This window comes from Ricinus communis, chromosome 7 (assembly GCF_019578655.1).
Source record: "Ricinus communis isolate WT05 ecotype wild-type chromosome 7, ASM1957865v1, whole genome shotgun sequence".
Taxonomy (NCBI): Eukaryota; Viridiplantae; Streptophyta; class Magnoliopsida; order Malpighiales; family Euphorbiaceae; genus Ricinus; species Ricinus communis.
In genome coordinates, this window is record NC_063262.1 from 21,741,632 (window position 1) to 21,758,559 (window position 16,928).

Consider the following 16,928-nt stretch of genomic DNA (forward strand, 5'->3'; position numbering starts at 1 on the left):
ATATCATGGTCATACACCACTTGTAATCTCAGAATTCAAACTTTGTAATTCATCACAGATTAAATCAACAACAATTTCACATGGTATCAGAGCAGGATTGATCCTGTCATCATCTACCCAACCAAACAATTAATTTTTTCATCATGTCTCACAATGATCTTACCAAACTCACCAACATTATGTTAAAAGGCAACTAGAACTATTTTGAATGGTCGAGGGCAGTCTATATCGGCTTCAGTGGAAGGAAAAAACCAGGGTTCATCATAGGAACCCGAATCAAACCACAAATAAACCACCCTAATCAACCATCAAAAGAGGAACTTGAGGCAATCGAAGATTGGCAGACAACTGACCATATGGTCATGTCTCTCCTTACCAACATGATTGAGCCTCAGATTGCCAGATTATGCATGTTACTAGCATCATCACAGGCGATATGGGAAAAAATGAAATAGTTATATGGACATGAGCAAAACTATGCTCATATTTTCAACCTAAAACAAGAGCTAGCACAAATAAAACAAGGAACACAGTCCAGCACGAGTTACGCGACCGAAGTGTTGAGTCGGTGGGAGGAGTTTCAGATCTACCTCCCACCCACAATGGACCCAGAAGAAGCAAGACAGAGAGCGGAGCAGGATTTAGTCTTTACTTACCTAGCAGGGCTCGATTCGAGCTACGAGGTGCTTAGGTCACAGATTTTGATGTCCAGTGACCTCTCCAGGCTCGACGCGGTCATAGCTCTCGTCCAACAAGAGGAGACCCGACGTGTAACCATGGGAACGATGAATAACCACAATACCACCGACAATAGAGCCTTTGCCTCACACCTCTCGCACTTGCAAGAGTCGGTCCGAGAGAGGGGAGCGCCTGCCAGCGTCGAGAGGTGCGACTGCTGCAAGAAGCAGGGGCACTCTCACGAACGCTGCTGGCATCTCCACCCTCACCTTCGGCCGACTCTCAACAGAGCCGAACGAGGGAGAAGTGAGGGGAGAAGAGAGAGGGAAGAAAAGAAGAGATTCAGTGGCTTGGGCATGTTTAATGCATATAACCCTAGTGGTTATAATGCGGGTTGTGAGTCGGGTAGGGATGTGAGTAACGCGTCGGATGTGTTTAATTCGACCCGACCCGACTCTAATATCCTGACCCGACCCGACATCACCGACCCGACCTGACCCATGTGGAACAACTCGGCCCGACCCGACAGGACCAACCCGGCCCAGCCCATTTGGACCGACCTGTCCCGGCCTGGCTTAGGCAACCCGACCCGGTTTGACTCTATTAATTGGACTGAACCGAATCCAACAGAGAAATCACAAATCTCTCAACTTATATCTCAACTTCAGTCCATTATTCAGCCAACTCGTGGGTCAAGTTTGGTATCACAACCTCTTGTAAATTCTTTCAATAACTCATCTAATTGGATAATTGATTCCGGGGCCATGGATCACATGACGTGGGATGTCACCAAATTACATAATTTTATGACCGCTCCTTCCAGTCATGTGACCGTTGCCAATGGGCATCAAGCTAAAATCTCTGGTTTTGGCTCATTAAATTATTACATACTGATATTCATAATGTTCTTCACTTACCGGATTTTCAATCCAATCTTTTATCTGTTGGTAAGATTACTAGCACTTTAAATTGCAATGTTATTTTCTCACTATCTGTCGTCTTGTTTCGGGATCGAGTCACAGGGAAAACGATTGGTGAAGGCCGCCTCGAGAATGGCCTCTATTACCTCATTAACCCTCCAACCCAGTGTCTAGTATCAACAAATCCTATCCGCCAAGACATTTTGCTCCATCAGCGGTTTGGGCATCCGTCCGATAGAGTCCTAAACCAGCTTTTTTGTCTCAATATGAACACTCATTATTGTGAAATTTACAAACTTGCTAAACATACTAGATTGCCTTTTCCTGTATCTTTTACAACATCAGAAAATATGTTTGATTTAATTCATTCCGACATTTGGGGACTTGCCCCCGTTCTTTCTTATAATCACTTTCGTTATTTTGTCACGTTTATTGAGGACTACTCTCGCACCACCTGGATCTACTTGTTAAAAGGCAAAAATGAAGTTTTCTCTTGCTTCCAAAATTTCTTCCATTTTATTCAATATCAGTATAATGCCAAAATTAAAATTTTTCGGTCAGATAATGGCACTTACATAAATAAAAAAATTTCCAAATTTTTCTCCTCCAAGGGAATCTTACATCAAAGTACATGCATTTATACTCCCGAACAAAATGGGGTTTGTGAATAAAAAAATCGTCATCTTTTTCAAAATAATGTCCCTCATATGTTTTGGTCGGATGCCCTCCTGACTGCTGTGTACCTCATCAATTGCTTACCTAGCCCCAGGTTGAAAAATCTTAATCCGCTATAAATTCTCAAGAGTAGGAAAATAGATTTAGGACACATTCGAGTCTTTGGGTGCACCGCCTTTGTCCATGTTGGACGTGCTCATAAACTTGACCAAAGTTCTATGAAAACAGTATTCCTAAGGTATTCCTCTGAAAAAAAGGAGTATAAATGTTACGACCCTTCCTCGCACAAGACCTATCTTTCTAGGGATGTGTCATTTGATGAATGTACCCCTTATTTCACGAATGACTCTCAACCCACTCATGGGTCATCTACTTTGTTATTTCCAAATAACCCTTCCTATTTTGACAGTTTAGCATCAGACATGGAGCCGCTTCCTGAGGCGCTTCCCGAAACTACCTCTTCAGGGGGAGCCAATATTATCCTCGAGGCAACTTCTTCAGGGGGAGACGATGAGTCACAAGATGAAGCAATTGCCACGAGAAGATCATCCCGGCTTACTCGAACTCCTATCAGACTAAGGGACTATGTGTCCCACCAGGTTTCGTATCCCATTCAACATTTTGTGTATCTAATTCATATAAGACCTATCTAAGCAATCTCACCACTCACACTGAGCCCTCTTCCTTCTATAAAGCTAACACCAGCCCTAATTGGTGCAAGGCTATGAAGGAAGAGCTTCAGGCTCTTGAGAAAAATGCATCTAGGAATTAGTATCTCTTCCGCAAAATAAAAAACCTGTTGGGTGTAAATGGGTGTACAAAATTAAATATAAGCATGATAGAACGATTGAGCGATATAAGGCGAGACTAGTAGCAAAAGGGTCCACTCAAACATATGGGGTGGACTATCAGGAAACTTTTGCTCTTATAGAAAAAATGAGCACCGTTCACATTTTATTATCTGTTGTTGTTAACTCAGGATGGAGCTTATTTCAAATGGATGTTAAGAATGCATTTATTCAGGGGACCCTCGAAGAAGAAGTCTACATGACCCTGCCTCCAGGTTACAAACCTACAACTGATCAATCCCTGGTATGTAAGCTAAAAAGGGCCATCTATGGATTAAAACAGTCCCCAAGAGCATGGTATGCCAAGCTAAGCCACTTTCTCTTAAGAATTAATTTTGTTAAATGTGCTTTCTATTCCTCTATGTTTGTCAAACGCAATCACACATGCACTGTCATTGTCCTTGTATACGTTGATGACATCATCATAACAAGTAACAATAATAAAGAAATTGAAGAAGTCAAACAAAAACTAAAAAAGGAATTTGATATTAAAGATCTCGGTCAGCTATGTTACTTCCTTGGAATAGAAATAGCCAAATCTCATAAAGGTCTATTTCTATCCTAAAGAAAGTATATTCTTGACCTTTTAAAGGAAACGGGAAAAATAGGGGCTAAACTTATAGATACACCAATGGAGACTAAAACCAAACTTAATCTAGAAGATGGCGATCCTTTAGATAATATAGGGCACTATCAGCGTTTAGTAGGAAAACTAATTTACCTCACTATCACCAGACTAGATATCACCTATGCAGTAAGCATGATAAGTCAGTTTATGCATGCCCCCCACACTAGTCATTTGGATGCTATCGATAGGATTCTTAGGTATCTCAAAGGCACCCCTGCTCAAGATATTTTAATGAAAAATAACAATGCGAATGATATAGTTAGTTTTTCTTATGCAGATTGGGCTGGAAGATGTGATAGAAAATCAACCTCTGGATTCTGTACCTTTATAGGAGGCAACCTAGTAACATGGAAGAGCAAGAAACAAACCGTAACTGCAAGATCCAGCGCAGAAGCAGAATACAGAGCAATGGCATCTACTGCCAGTGAGCTAATATGGATCAAACAAGTACTTGTAGACATGGGAATTGAATGCAAAGGACCAATGAAAATGCACTGTGATAATCAAGCAGCGAGACACATTGCTTCAAACCCAGTTTTCCATGAAAGTACTAAGCACATCGAAGTAGACTCCACTTCATAACGGAGAAAGTCTAATCTGGCGAAATCGAAACTCCATTAATCAGAAGCCATGAACAGCTAGCAGACATTCTCACAAAGGCCTTAAATAAAACTCATCATCAACATCTTCTTATCAAGATGAGATTGATCAACATATTCGAACCCAACTTGAGGGGGAGTGTTGAAGAGCAAACTTAAAGTCCAACAGTACATAACCAACAGTTATGGACCAGCAGTCAAGGCCTCAGGACTAGTCAACATCATTGGTCAGAAAAAACTAAGATTAGGAGCAACCTTTCTTCCCTAAGGAAGAAAGGTCACTTCTACCAACCTTAAAATAGGAAGAAGAACGTTGACATAGAGCTTAGGGACTAATAGCATAGCAATAAGACCGTTAGAACTCAATATGTATATATCATGGTCATACACCACTTGTAATATCAAAATTTAGACTTTGTAATTCATCACAGATTAAATCAACAACAATTTCACAGTAACATTAATACTGTTTGTATTTGTTATTTGAATTATAATATAAAGCTTATCATCAAGCGGTTTAACATTGGATTCAAATAAGAACTCCACATGAAAAGATTTTTAAACGAAGTAACATGACAGTAGATATTATAGAACAACACAGAAAATTGGTGTTTTTTAGTATTAATCACCAGCAAGTTAAGCTTGTGGGTGCCAGCTAAATGGTTCTCTGCTTTCAAGTAGTACGTGCTATATAACAGTAAAACTTTCAATGTCCTCTACCTAATAAACCAAGAATGAAAGAATGGTCTTCCAAATAAATAAAAGTAGATGTGGTTTTGTTCTTAATTTCAGGATTGAGATGATTCCAACTATAAAGAATTCCAATGCAAGCAAAATCACAACACAATAAGTTAAAAGGTGAATTTGAAGCTGTAGTATCATACTTCGCAAAAAGAATGTCGATCACTTATCTTGTCAACTTCACGCATGTTAGAGAAGGAAAGAAAAGAAAAGAAGAAGCTGCTTGGCGTACTATACAGTCGTTAAATTCATCTTTCTCAATTCTCTGAATAGTGTATAATGGTTAATTTCTACAGGTATCCATTGATGGGCGGGCGCTCAAGCTTCTGACGCTCTTGGCATATTCGCAGGAAAATTAGTCAAATGTAACTGTTTACTTGAGACATAGTTGACAATCAGAATTGGGTTGAGAGAGTAGCAGGATCCGACGAAGATGTTGAGGTTAAGAATATGAGAGAATCATATTGTATTAGAAACTATAACTAGAAAAATGAAAGAAATGGAACTTCCTTCTAGTAATACCTTGGCGGTTGGCATATTGTGTAAATTGGAAAACGAGACTCTGTCATAGAAGAATTCTGCATTCCTCATTGTTGTGTTACAAAAGCAAGGTTACCAGGCAAAGCATTTGTGTTCAGCATGGGACATTCTTCTATATAAAACTTTAGGAGACAACAGAAAGCTCCTGGACAAGGACTCCATTCATGCCAAGATGGCAATTTTTTAAAGCTCAGGATCTCAAGAAAACCAAATGGCTTCTCAGTAGACCCATAGAACTCAGGACCTACAACCATAACTTCATCAAATGCTTCAATCCGAAGCTCTTTCAGAGAAATTAGCTGCCCAAATGGTGGTAAGGTGGAGCAGTATTTAAATCCACTAAGCTTTATGCACATCATATTTGAGAAACAAGTATTCCCTAGCTAATCTGGACATCTTGTACCATTATAACCAACTATGGAAAGATATTCCAACTTGGTATGAGGTTCTAATTGCTCCAGTATAAATCTGTCGTGTTGAGAGTTACCAGTATCACCCTCCCAACTCAACTTCAAATTCCTAAGATAACTTTTAGCCTTCAAATTGGCTTTTGAAGCCTCTGGAACATGGATAACATTCTGAAGATTGCAAATACACACATCTCTTAGACGTTGAATCTTCCCCAACTCCTTAATGCTAGACCTACTGTGCTTACCCAAAATGAAATCATTTAAAAATTGAAGCTTCGACAGCAAACTCATCTGCAACAGCATCTTTTGCACTTAGGTACATCTAATATCAAGATGGCGCAAGTTGATTAACCTTGGAAAATTAGCAGGCAACTCGACAAGATATGTGCAAGAGACAAGGTAAAGAGTTTGCAAATTGTACAAAGTGGTGATAACATCAGGTAGCCTTTTTATATGTGTGTAAGATAAATCTACATATCGTAAATGCTTCAGGTTTCCAATTGAATCAGGCAATGCAACCATGTTGTGACGAGGTAAAGACAGCACCCTTAGATGTTTGAGTTTTGATAATAAGTTTTGCATTACTTTAACCTCCACATGTTTAAACGTCAACCACGAAATATGATTTGTAGCTGCTAGTGTACGTAAATATGGGGCTTCACATATTCTCTCAGCTTCTTTGAGGAAGTCATGCGACTGAAACCCAAGTCTGTGGTACGATAAATGATGAGTTCTTTTAGAAATCTTGCATGAGTCTGAACTCTCGAATATGAAGCAAAATTCTCTAGATGCAGATTTAGCTAAATCATGAATAAGGTCATGCATTCTGAAAGCTGATCTATCATGTGTCGGTTGAAAGAAGACCTTGATACAAGCTCCTGATAGTACTTTTCACCCAGTTCTTCCATCTCCTTGATTCCACCTGATGGGATTAAAAAACCTTCTGCCATCCATAGACAGATTAGTTCCTTCTTTCCCAAAGGGAAACCTTTAGATAAGATTGCACAATAAGTGAAGCATTATTTTAATTGTGGGGTAATTATCCCAGCTGGTACCAATACTAGGCACTATATATCAATTTGGTACCAAGACTTTAATTTGAATCGATTTGATAACAAACGTACGCAAAAAATATATCAATTTAGTACCAACAGTCAAATTCCGACGTCCGAAGCTGACGTGGCATGCTGAGTAGGAATTTTTCGGGTGTTTTGCCCGCTCAGCGTGTGCCACATCAATTAATGACGCTGAGTGGCCCTGTACATGGCCGTGTTGATGCCTGTGTTCCCAACACGGCCGTGTTGATGCCTGTGTTCCCAACAAGGGCTGGTGTTTATGCCCGTGTTACTCTCTATGGTCGTGCTCCCTAAAAGCTTCTTTTTATTTAATGTTTGATGCATCCAACACGGCCGTTTTCGTGGCCGTGTTGGGAACACGGTCAGTGTTGAAACCAACACGGCCATGTTCAGCTTTCTCATGCCCATACTTAGCTCGTTTCGGCAACTTCTAATGTTAAAAGGACTAGTAGAAGACATCATTGTTGACACTAAGGACAATTCTAAGCAAAAGTATTAAGTAGTGCACTTTAAGTAATTACAAAATAGCAACTTGTATTAAGTGTGGAACACAAGAACATGACAAAATAATTAAAAGATTTTATGGTCCTCATCAAAAAACAGTGTTGACACTGAGCACAATAAACAAGCATGTGAAATCTGTCTTATGGACCACAAAAGCACCATCTGTCCTAAAAGAAAAAAATAAAAGTTCCTACATATAAACAAGTTCCTAATGTATTAAACAATCATAATGCCTAGCTAAGGCTTGCTGTTGTCTCCAAGACCAGCAGGCATCCAAGGCTTCTTCTTCTTTGAGGTTGCAGTCTCAACATTTGCTTTCCTCCGAGCCTTCTTAGTTGTTGTTTGCACCTTATCTTTCCGCTTTCCGAAATTTTCATATGGAGTAGGATTAGATCCAGAAGCTTTCTTTGATGCTGTTGAAAGAGATGCAGATCTAGGAGCCAGAAATGGCTTGTTGCCCTTGTTCTTCACTGTCTTGCCCTTGTTCTTCACTGTCTTGCCCTTGCCATTCTTCTTACCCGGCTGGGAGTCTTCATTCACTCCACTTGATTGAGTTGGAATATCACTTAGCAACTCATTGATGCTTCTTGTATTTTGATGAGGTCTTTGTGTTCCTGCAATAGTTTGGGACAAACTTGTCCAATGAAGATTAAAATCATCTAGATCTACTAGATGACTAGGTATGTCAAACTCAGTTTGGATTGACAGTGAAGGAGTTACATTTTGCACCTGCATTAGTTAAAGTAAATATACATTAGGTTATTACAAATATATTTAGTTAAGTAAATGAACTTATTATTGTGCAGTCCCAATTGGATCATTTTCTAAGTACTGGGCATTGGGGAGTTGGTCAGTAGTGTCTATACAGAGTTGGTCAGTAGGGTCAATAGGGTCATTAGGGAGTTGGTCAGTAGGGTCTATCTGGTTTGCTCTTCTTTGTACATAGTAAAACACAAAAATAATAATTTTATTATATTTTAAAGAAACCTAATATACAAAAGCTTGAATTGAAATTACGCTTACTTGTAATTTTTTCATCTTAGGCTGTTTTGATGTAGATTTGGCATGACCATGGTATCTCTTATTGTGGCCTTTAGCTCCACAAATGGTGCAAGTTATCACTGAGCCTTTTTTGGTTACTTTGCCCTTCTGTAGTACAACAGTCATCTCATCTTCTTCTAATCTCCTCTTTATAATAGATCTGCCTCTCTGTTTTGGTTGAACTAGAGCAGGAGGTAGCACATGTGGTGCTGTGGCTCTTGGCCAAAATTTATAGCTAGTAGTAGGGTTTAGCAAGTGGCTGTATGTTTTTAAATAAGTACTGACCTTGTAATAATCATCTGGATAATTCTCAGGATTATCATGCTTATATCATATTGCACACACTGCATGGCAGCATGGTATGCCAGTTAAATCAAACCTCCTACAAGTACATGTTTTGTCCTTAATGTCAACCACAAACTGCCCTCCAGGACCAACCACCTGAAACCTATCCCCCCCTGACCACTCAGTTCTGAACATCCAGCAGAATTCTTTAGACTTCTCTAACTTAGCTATAATCTTAGGACAATATTGACTGGTAGTTCGGGCTAGCACGCCACTAAAGCATTCATTCAACTTCAAGCATAAAAAGAGACATTGGGGATGTTTAAGAAATTCTTTTTGTGGGTTATTAATGGCTATTAGTTGGAGAGTTTAATTTGGTACTATGGTCCAAGACTAACCAGTAGTCATCCAAAAGTGTGACAGTGGGGGGTGAGAAAGCTGAACATGGCCGTGTTGGTTTCAACAGTGACCGTGTTCCCAACACGGCCGTGTTGGATGCATCAAACATCAAAGAAAAAGAAGCTTTTAGGGAGCACGACCACAGAGAGTAACACGGGCATAAACACCAGCCCGTGTTGGGAACACAGGCATCAACATGGCCGTGTAAGCGTGGACAGGGCCACTCAGCGTCATTAATTGACGTGGCACACGCTGAGCGGGCAAAACACCCGGAAAATTCCTACTCAGCATGCCACGTCAGCTTCGGTCGTCAGAATTTGACTGTTGGTACTAAATTGATATATTTGTACGTACGTTTGTTATCAAATCGATTCAAATTAAAGTCTTGGTACCAAATTGATATATAGTGTCTAGTATTGGTACCAGCTGAGATAATTACCCTTTAATTGTGATGGAAGATAAGAATAGCTCAATGTTAGTGTAGGAAGAATATTATCTTCAGCAAAACCCCACATATTGCTATTCAGTATATGCTCCCATTCGTCAACATCTTTTCTTCTGGAATGCACAAGACCTCCAAGTAACTTTGCAGCTAAAGGAAGGACACTGGATTTTCTCACGATCTCTCTGCCAATGGCTTCTAAATTTGGATATTCTCCCAAGTTTCCATCATCAAATGCATGAGCCACAAACAAGGACCAAGAATCATCTTGAGATAATTCCTTCAGATAATGAATTGGACCAGCACCCATGACTCTTGCTACACTCTCATTGCGTGTGGTAACAACAATTTTACTTCCCTTTGCCCCATGTTTCAAAGGTCTCCGTAAAATATCCCAGTCACTATACTTGTCATTCCAAACATCATCCAAAACAAGGAAAAACCTTTTGGCCACCAAGCTCTTCTTAAGCCCGAGCTGAAGCTGATCTGGAGTTGTAGTATCATATATCCCTTCCCCGATTGCTTTATAGATATCTTTTGTTACCTTCAGAACATCAAATTCTTTTGAAACATAAATCCAGCCTTTAAGATCAAACCACCCTTGCACTCTCGTGTCATTGTACAGAAGCTGTGCAAGGGTGGTTTTTCCGATCCCAACCATACCAACTATGGGAATAACACTCAGATCAGTAGTATTGCCATCATCAACTAGCAACTTGATTATAGCCTCCTTATCATCCTCCCTTCCGAAAATACCATATTCATCTAGGAGAGAAGTTGTCGGTATTTTCTGTGATGACAATTTTTGTTCAATACCCTCTTTCATTATCAAGCCAAGAGCACTCTTTTGCTTGACTAAATATTCAAGTCTCTCAAGAATCTCTTCTAGCTTTGCCTCTATTTCATCCTTAAAAGGACTAAGAAAAGAGAAAAACTTCCGAACCTGATCTTTGCTGCTGGTTTTGGATCCAGCTTCCAACTCCAACCGGAGAACTTCATATGCAATTTCATCCAGGCAATCGTCAGCTTCATAAACAACATCTTTAAGATCATTGAGCCATTGTTTCACAAATATATTGGTGATTTGCTTCTCCTCAGCATCATCAAGAATTCCATTTACAGACATCAACATGGTCTTTAACTTCTTTAGCTGTCCATTTTTATGGCTTCTGCTCTTGAACAAGCCAATAAACTCACGAGAAGCAATCCTGTCAAATAACACCTGAAGGAAAGCAGAGAGAAATGCTCCTCCTACTACTTCAGCCATAGAACAGAAATGTCAAGAGAAGATTTGCGTGAATGAGAGGATGTGAAGATGAATCAATGCAAGGCAAGGCAATATGGACATAGAGAAAGTAACAAAATAAAGAAAAGGAAAGCATTACGCGTTTGAAAACCAAAATAATAATGATTATAATAACTAAATTAATTAATAAAATTATAATTATGATTTATGGAAATATGTAATTATCCATTAAACTGAAACGTTTCCTTATGGAAAATTCCTAGAAACTTTTTGGAAATTCAAAATTGAGTTTCCTACTATTTTTCTTTTAATTAGATTACTTATAGTTTTTAAGAATGTATAGGCATCTTTTCTCAATATATATATAAAATGACAGTAAACTTATTTTTGTATGCTGAGTCATTATTCTTTTATTTTGGTTTGCTTATTTACCCTTGCTTTTAAGGGTAAAATTACTAAAATGCCCTTACCGACATATTTAATTATGAAAATACCAACCATGAAAATTCTCATTTAAACCCCATATTAAAGCAATTATACTTTTAGTCCTTATTTCAAAATTAATTGTCAAATTAATCCTAATACTTGATTAACTTAAATAATTAATTTGCTAACTATTTTTCAATTTAGCCCAATATCATTTGCTAATTAAATTTCCATTCTCCAAGAAATTCTTTTATAAAAATATTATTTACTAATTCTTTCATAACTTTCAAATATAATATTTAATTCATATATATATATGGGAAGAAAATTAAGTGACCAAAAATATAATTTATTTCTCAAGAAATTTACTTAATTAATTTCTTGAAAAATAAACTAATTAAATATAAAAAAAATAATTCCCTTATTTTATCTAGCATTGAAATTCTATTTTAAATCATTCTAATTAAATTAATTAGAAATATAAAATAATATTAATTTAAATAAAAATTTGTTATTAATTATTACTAATATTATTATTATTAAAAGAAAATTTCGGATATTACCGTGTGGATTACATGGAGGGTAAAGGAAATTATAAGGTGTTTGATGACGTTTTGCTTGATGGCATTAATGCCTTGAATGATCAAGTTCAGGTAGCTAGCTTTCACTTTGTAAGGAGAGGTGCTAATATAGTGGTGCATTCTTTGGGTCATTTTGTTGAAGAGATTAATGCTAAAAGGATTTGGATTGAGGAGGTACCTCCTAGTATTGAAATCCTTATTCCTCTAGATGTAAGCTAATTGTCATTTATCAATGAATGAAATTTCATTTTTTTTCTAAAAAATTGAGATTTTGTACACCATATGCATATGTACATGCTAATTACTTTGAATCAGTGACACCACTCTAATAAACTTGACCCATGTTAGTGATAGATTATCTAGGAACATATACATATGTAATTAGTAGTTTCAAATTGAGTTGTAATTATTAGTTTCAAATTGTGATATAACTGACATAATATATGTATTTTTTAACCAAATACATTAATATCTCTAAAGTTTTTACTAAAGAATAGTATTTAATTGTCATAGGTTGTCTTTAGAAGATGTAAATCATATGCAAAAGGACAAACAAATAAAACAAGAAAACAAGGCTACCATGTGTTCAGGAAAAAAAGGACTTTATATCTCTTAGCTCATTAAGATAACAAAATAAGCTAGCCATCAAAATTTAAAAGTACTGATAAGATAACAATATAAATATTCAAAATTTGAATCTCTCCACACGACTATCAATCAAATTATTATCATCTTTTGTCCGAGTCTTTCATATAGGGAATGTGTCAAGGAATTTTCTCAGAAATTCTCTAAGCAAGTTCGAATTTGCGAAGCCTCTAAAAAATAAATATTAAAATTCAAATGTGTTAGACAAATAACCTATATAATTTCTTTTTTTATTTATTTATTTTATCAATCAACTAGAGAAAGAATTATATGGAGCATAAGGCTATATCAAAACAAAACAATAAGGGACCATAGTGAAGCAATCACTAGAACTCTCAAAACAATATAGAAATAGAAAGAAATTACACACTTACACGTACTACTTGCAAATCATTATGATGGTGTTTATTCCTAGTTTAAGAAAATCTAAGAAATACAACACCATTGATTAAATAAACATATTAGCAATAAACCTTTTTGTTTTTAAAAAATTAGTTAAGTTCCAGTCTTCCAAATATAATAAATAATAGTTGTGAATTAAGCTAGATTGAGGAAAAAATCGTTAAGCAAGATATCTAAGTAATCTACTCCAATCTTTTTCTAGACACATTAGTGTGTTATAGAATATTACTCAAGACTTACTTGGAGAAGCTACATTTAACAACTGACAACTTTCATTATTAATTTGGCAAGATTCCATCTTAATTGACTAATTGTTAGTGTCCTCTAACTTGGGATGCATCTTCACATAAATCAATATCTATTTAGTCATTCCATTAAATATATAGAATTTGGTAAGCAGTAATTACTTATATGTCAACACACAAATCTTTGCATTGAGTTATAACAAAATTAAGAACACAAACTTAAAGGAATTAATCTAACAAAGTAACTCCACTAGGATCATGCAATAAGTAAAAAAATTTATCATTTCCCAACATATAATTCAAGAAAGCAACAATACCGTCAATAATACCAAAAAGAAAAGTTATTATGAGAATAAGTTGGTCAACGACTTAAAAATACAAGACCTGTTAAAACATAATTTGTCTATGCATTTTTTTCTCGGCTTGGAACAAGAACTGACAATTTCGGTTCCAGCTAGGGGTAGGCCAGTTTGAGCCTGTTTTTGGATTTGATCGTTTTCGTTTCATCTTGACTGTTCTAGTCCGATTTTGACCGGTCAAATTCCACTCCGGTTCTAGGCCCAAATCGACATGTGACCAGGACTACAATTATCCAATGTTTTATTTCTTATGAACATATATTGAACTATGAGCTATTAAGACCTTTAAAAAGATTTTGATAAGGTTAAAGGATAAAAAAAGGAGACCTGGAGTAAGTCATTTGTAAGGAGGAATAAGCTTTCTTCCAAGCTCAACATCAACAATCTTTAGAAAATTGCTTCTGTCTATGTCGCTAATAAACAAATTGCTAGGCTTCAAATCTCAATGTAAAACATCTTCAGAATTACAAAGTTCTACTTCGGTGAGAACGTGTCCTAAAAAATGACCGTAGACAAATAATAATATTATGTTCTCATAATATAGTATTTTGTTCGAGTATTATAATGAAAAAGTATAAAAAAAATAGCAAGTGCCTTTTTAATTATAACTGAACTTCAACCAATGATAATACAATAATAAACTTTTAAAACTCACTAACACTGAAAGTCGATCTCAATTGCAACCATATAAAGCCAAATAGACTAGTATCACAAGCTCAAACACATAACATGAGCATCATCAAAAAATGTATCCTCAAGCCCATCAACCAAACAAACTAATAATTTATAAATTGATCATTATTATCTATATAATTTTTAAGAGAGGCAGCTTCACTCTTTATTCAAAACTTTTTATATTTCTTTTTATATAATAAGAAATCTTAAAAATTATTTGTCAAAATTATATATTAAGGGTTATAGATGAGCTGCTAGCTGTAATTTATTTGTTGTAATATTTGATTCCTGAAAAATACTAGTACTTATTCCTATATAAATGTAGAAATGATTTTTCTACTCAGACCCTTGAAATCCATGTAAGGACACTTGTATTTGTATATTAATCGATTCATAAATTCATTTAAGACCAAATAAGATTCTTTATATATTGAAGCAAAAATATTCTTAAGCAACAACACTGAGTAGTGTTAACTTATGTAAGCAAGAATGTTCTCAAGCAAAGTCAAAAGAAGCAAGAACATATAACTAGTTAATAAATATAATATTAATTTGAAAATAAAAATAAGTAACACACAATAAAAAGTTATTGGATATCGTAAAGCCTCTCTACTCATATACCGAGTGAAAACATCATAAACACTCTCTTCCGCCTCTCGATCTTGATACACCATCTTAACCTTTTTTAAAGCCCATATACTCCCATCATTCTTGCAATTTACTTAATCAACTTACTATAATAACTTATTGCAACTTTATCCTTCTCAATTTGATACTGCTGATTAATAGTTCATCAGAGAAGTATTTCCAAAGAAAAATGCAATAGTACAACAATTAGAAATTTGGTTATATACCTCATCTTTCTTCATAGAAATCTTCTCTTATGTTTTATCTTTAACTCTTACATGTAATGTTTTCAAAACTAGACCACTGAGCGAACTTGTCAAATTCACTATTTAACTGGTTAGCTCGGTTGTACCACCAGTCTAATTAGTTTAATGAAAACTGATTATATTTTATTTATTATACTATAAAATAGTAAATATAATATACTAATAGTAATTTTTCAAACTTTAATAGTATACAACAAATTATAAATACTAAATTAAGTCCATTCATATCAAGAAGATCATAACATTTTTTTAGTTGTCAAGTCTATAAGTAAAATAATTTTAAAAAAAATTAGAATCATAAACATTAAAATTTAAGAAAAAAACTATTGCCTTTTTTTAAATATAAGATATTGACAAACACAAGAGAATTTAATTTTTGTTGTTATAATCTATTTCTTTTCTTTTTTTGTTTATATTTAATGATTCTTTTGTTTACAAATTCAAATAAACTAACCAATTTGTTTCTGATTCAACTTGTTCAACCTTATTCAATCTAGTTTAACCGTAAATATGGTTATAATAGACTATTGGACCGAGCTGGTCACTGATTTCCAATTGAACCGGTCGATCTAGTTCGGTTTTGAAAACAATGCTTGTTAGCTAATTTCTGCAACTTGAGCCAATACCATAAATAGAAAATCAAGTTAATCTATAAATGTATCTCAACCTAAAACATACATTTTAGAACATGTATTAATCACATTAGAATGCTAACAATTAAATGAATTCAACTATAATAAAAAAAAAAATCAGCTTATTCTGACATTAGAAAAACTCAAGATATAAGATATTAAATTGATATAAGCTAAGCGACAACTTTTAAAGTGTCAAATCTTTAAATCCAGGTATTAACGTTAACTTTATTTTATAAATTTTATAGTATTGACTATAAAACTTTAAATTAGTCAATTTATGATTTGTCATTTTAATATCTTTAGTAAGCCTTGCACATGAAAGCTCACTAAGATATGGACAAGCACTAGTATGAGAGTTGACCCTTAGGTTTGAACTATGAATTTTTGAGAGAGGCTCCAACATGATATTAGATTAAAGACCATTCAATAAATAAAAAGGTTGAATAGTTTTAATTTTACAAACATATATGAAGTGCATGATTTTGAAAAAAAGTGAATGGACAGGAAATGGAAAAGTTTTCAAGAAGAGAACAATGCATAAATTCCAACCTCTCAAAGTTCGAACAATCAGGAAGTATATTAAAGGAAATTGATTAATGGAAAACAACTTTCAAGGTTCAAGCCACTCATAGTTTTGGGCCGGTTCAAGCCCAATTTTGCGTTTGACTGGTTTTGAATACGTTTTGACTGAATTCATTTTTTTATCAATCAACTAAAAAAAATATTTTTTGACCAATTTCAGGTTTAAAAAGATATATTTAAAGTACACAGAATGTTGCTAAGATAGGTAGGTAAATGAGAATCAAGATTTCAGAAAGGCATATGACACCCTCGTAGTGTAAGCACTCGAGCCAATTCTCTATGTTTGGATTTGAGGCACCCATTTTCTTTTATCGAAGTGAAATACATAAAATCCAAAGAGTTAATTTTTCTTAGAAAAAATTCCTTGCCCAAGTATAATATTCAACCAACAACACCATACAAGTTTAAAAATGCACCTAACAAACTTTCATGACATCACGCTTATTTTTCTCA

General features: G+C 35.4%; 1 protein-coding gene and 1 pseudogene across 1 annotated transcript; both read right to left on the reverse strand.

The window, feature by feature from the left end:
• Positions 1-5,676: 5,676 nt before the first annotated feature.
• Positions 5,677-11,076, reverse strand: LOC8282550 (annotated as a pseudogene).
• Positions 7,597-9,759, reverse strand: LOC125370692. The gene is made up of 2 exons (XM_048377165.1): positions 8,643-9,759; positions 7,597-8,348 (listed from the first exon to the last, which is right to left on the reverse strand). The coding sequence occupies exons 1-2, from the start codon at positions 8,784-8,786 to the stop codon at positions 7,857-7,859; spliced, it is 636 nt and encodes a 211-aa protein (XP_048233122.1). The 5' UTR covers positions 8,787-9,759; the 3' UTR covers positions 7,597-7,856.
• Positions 11,077-16,928: the final 5,852 nt, after the last annotated feature.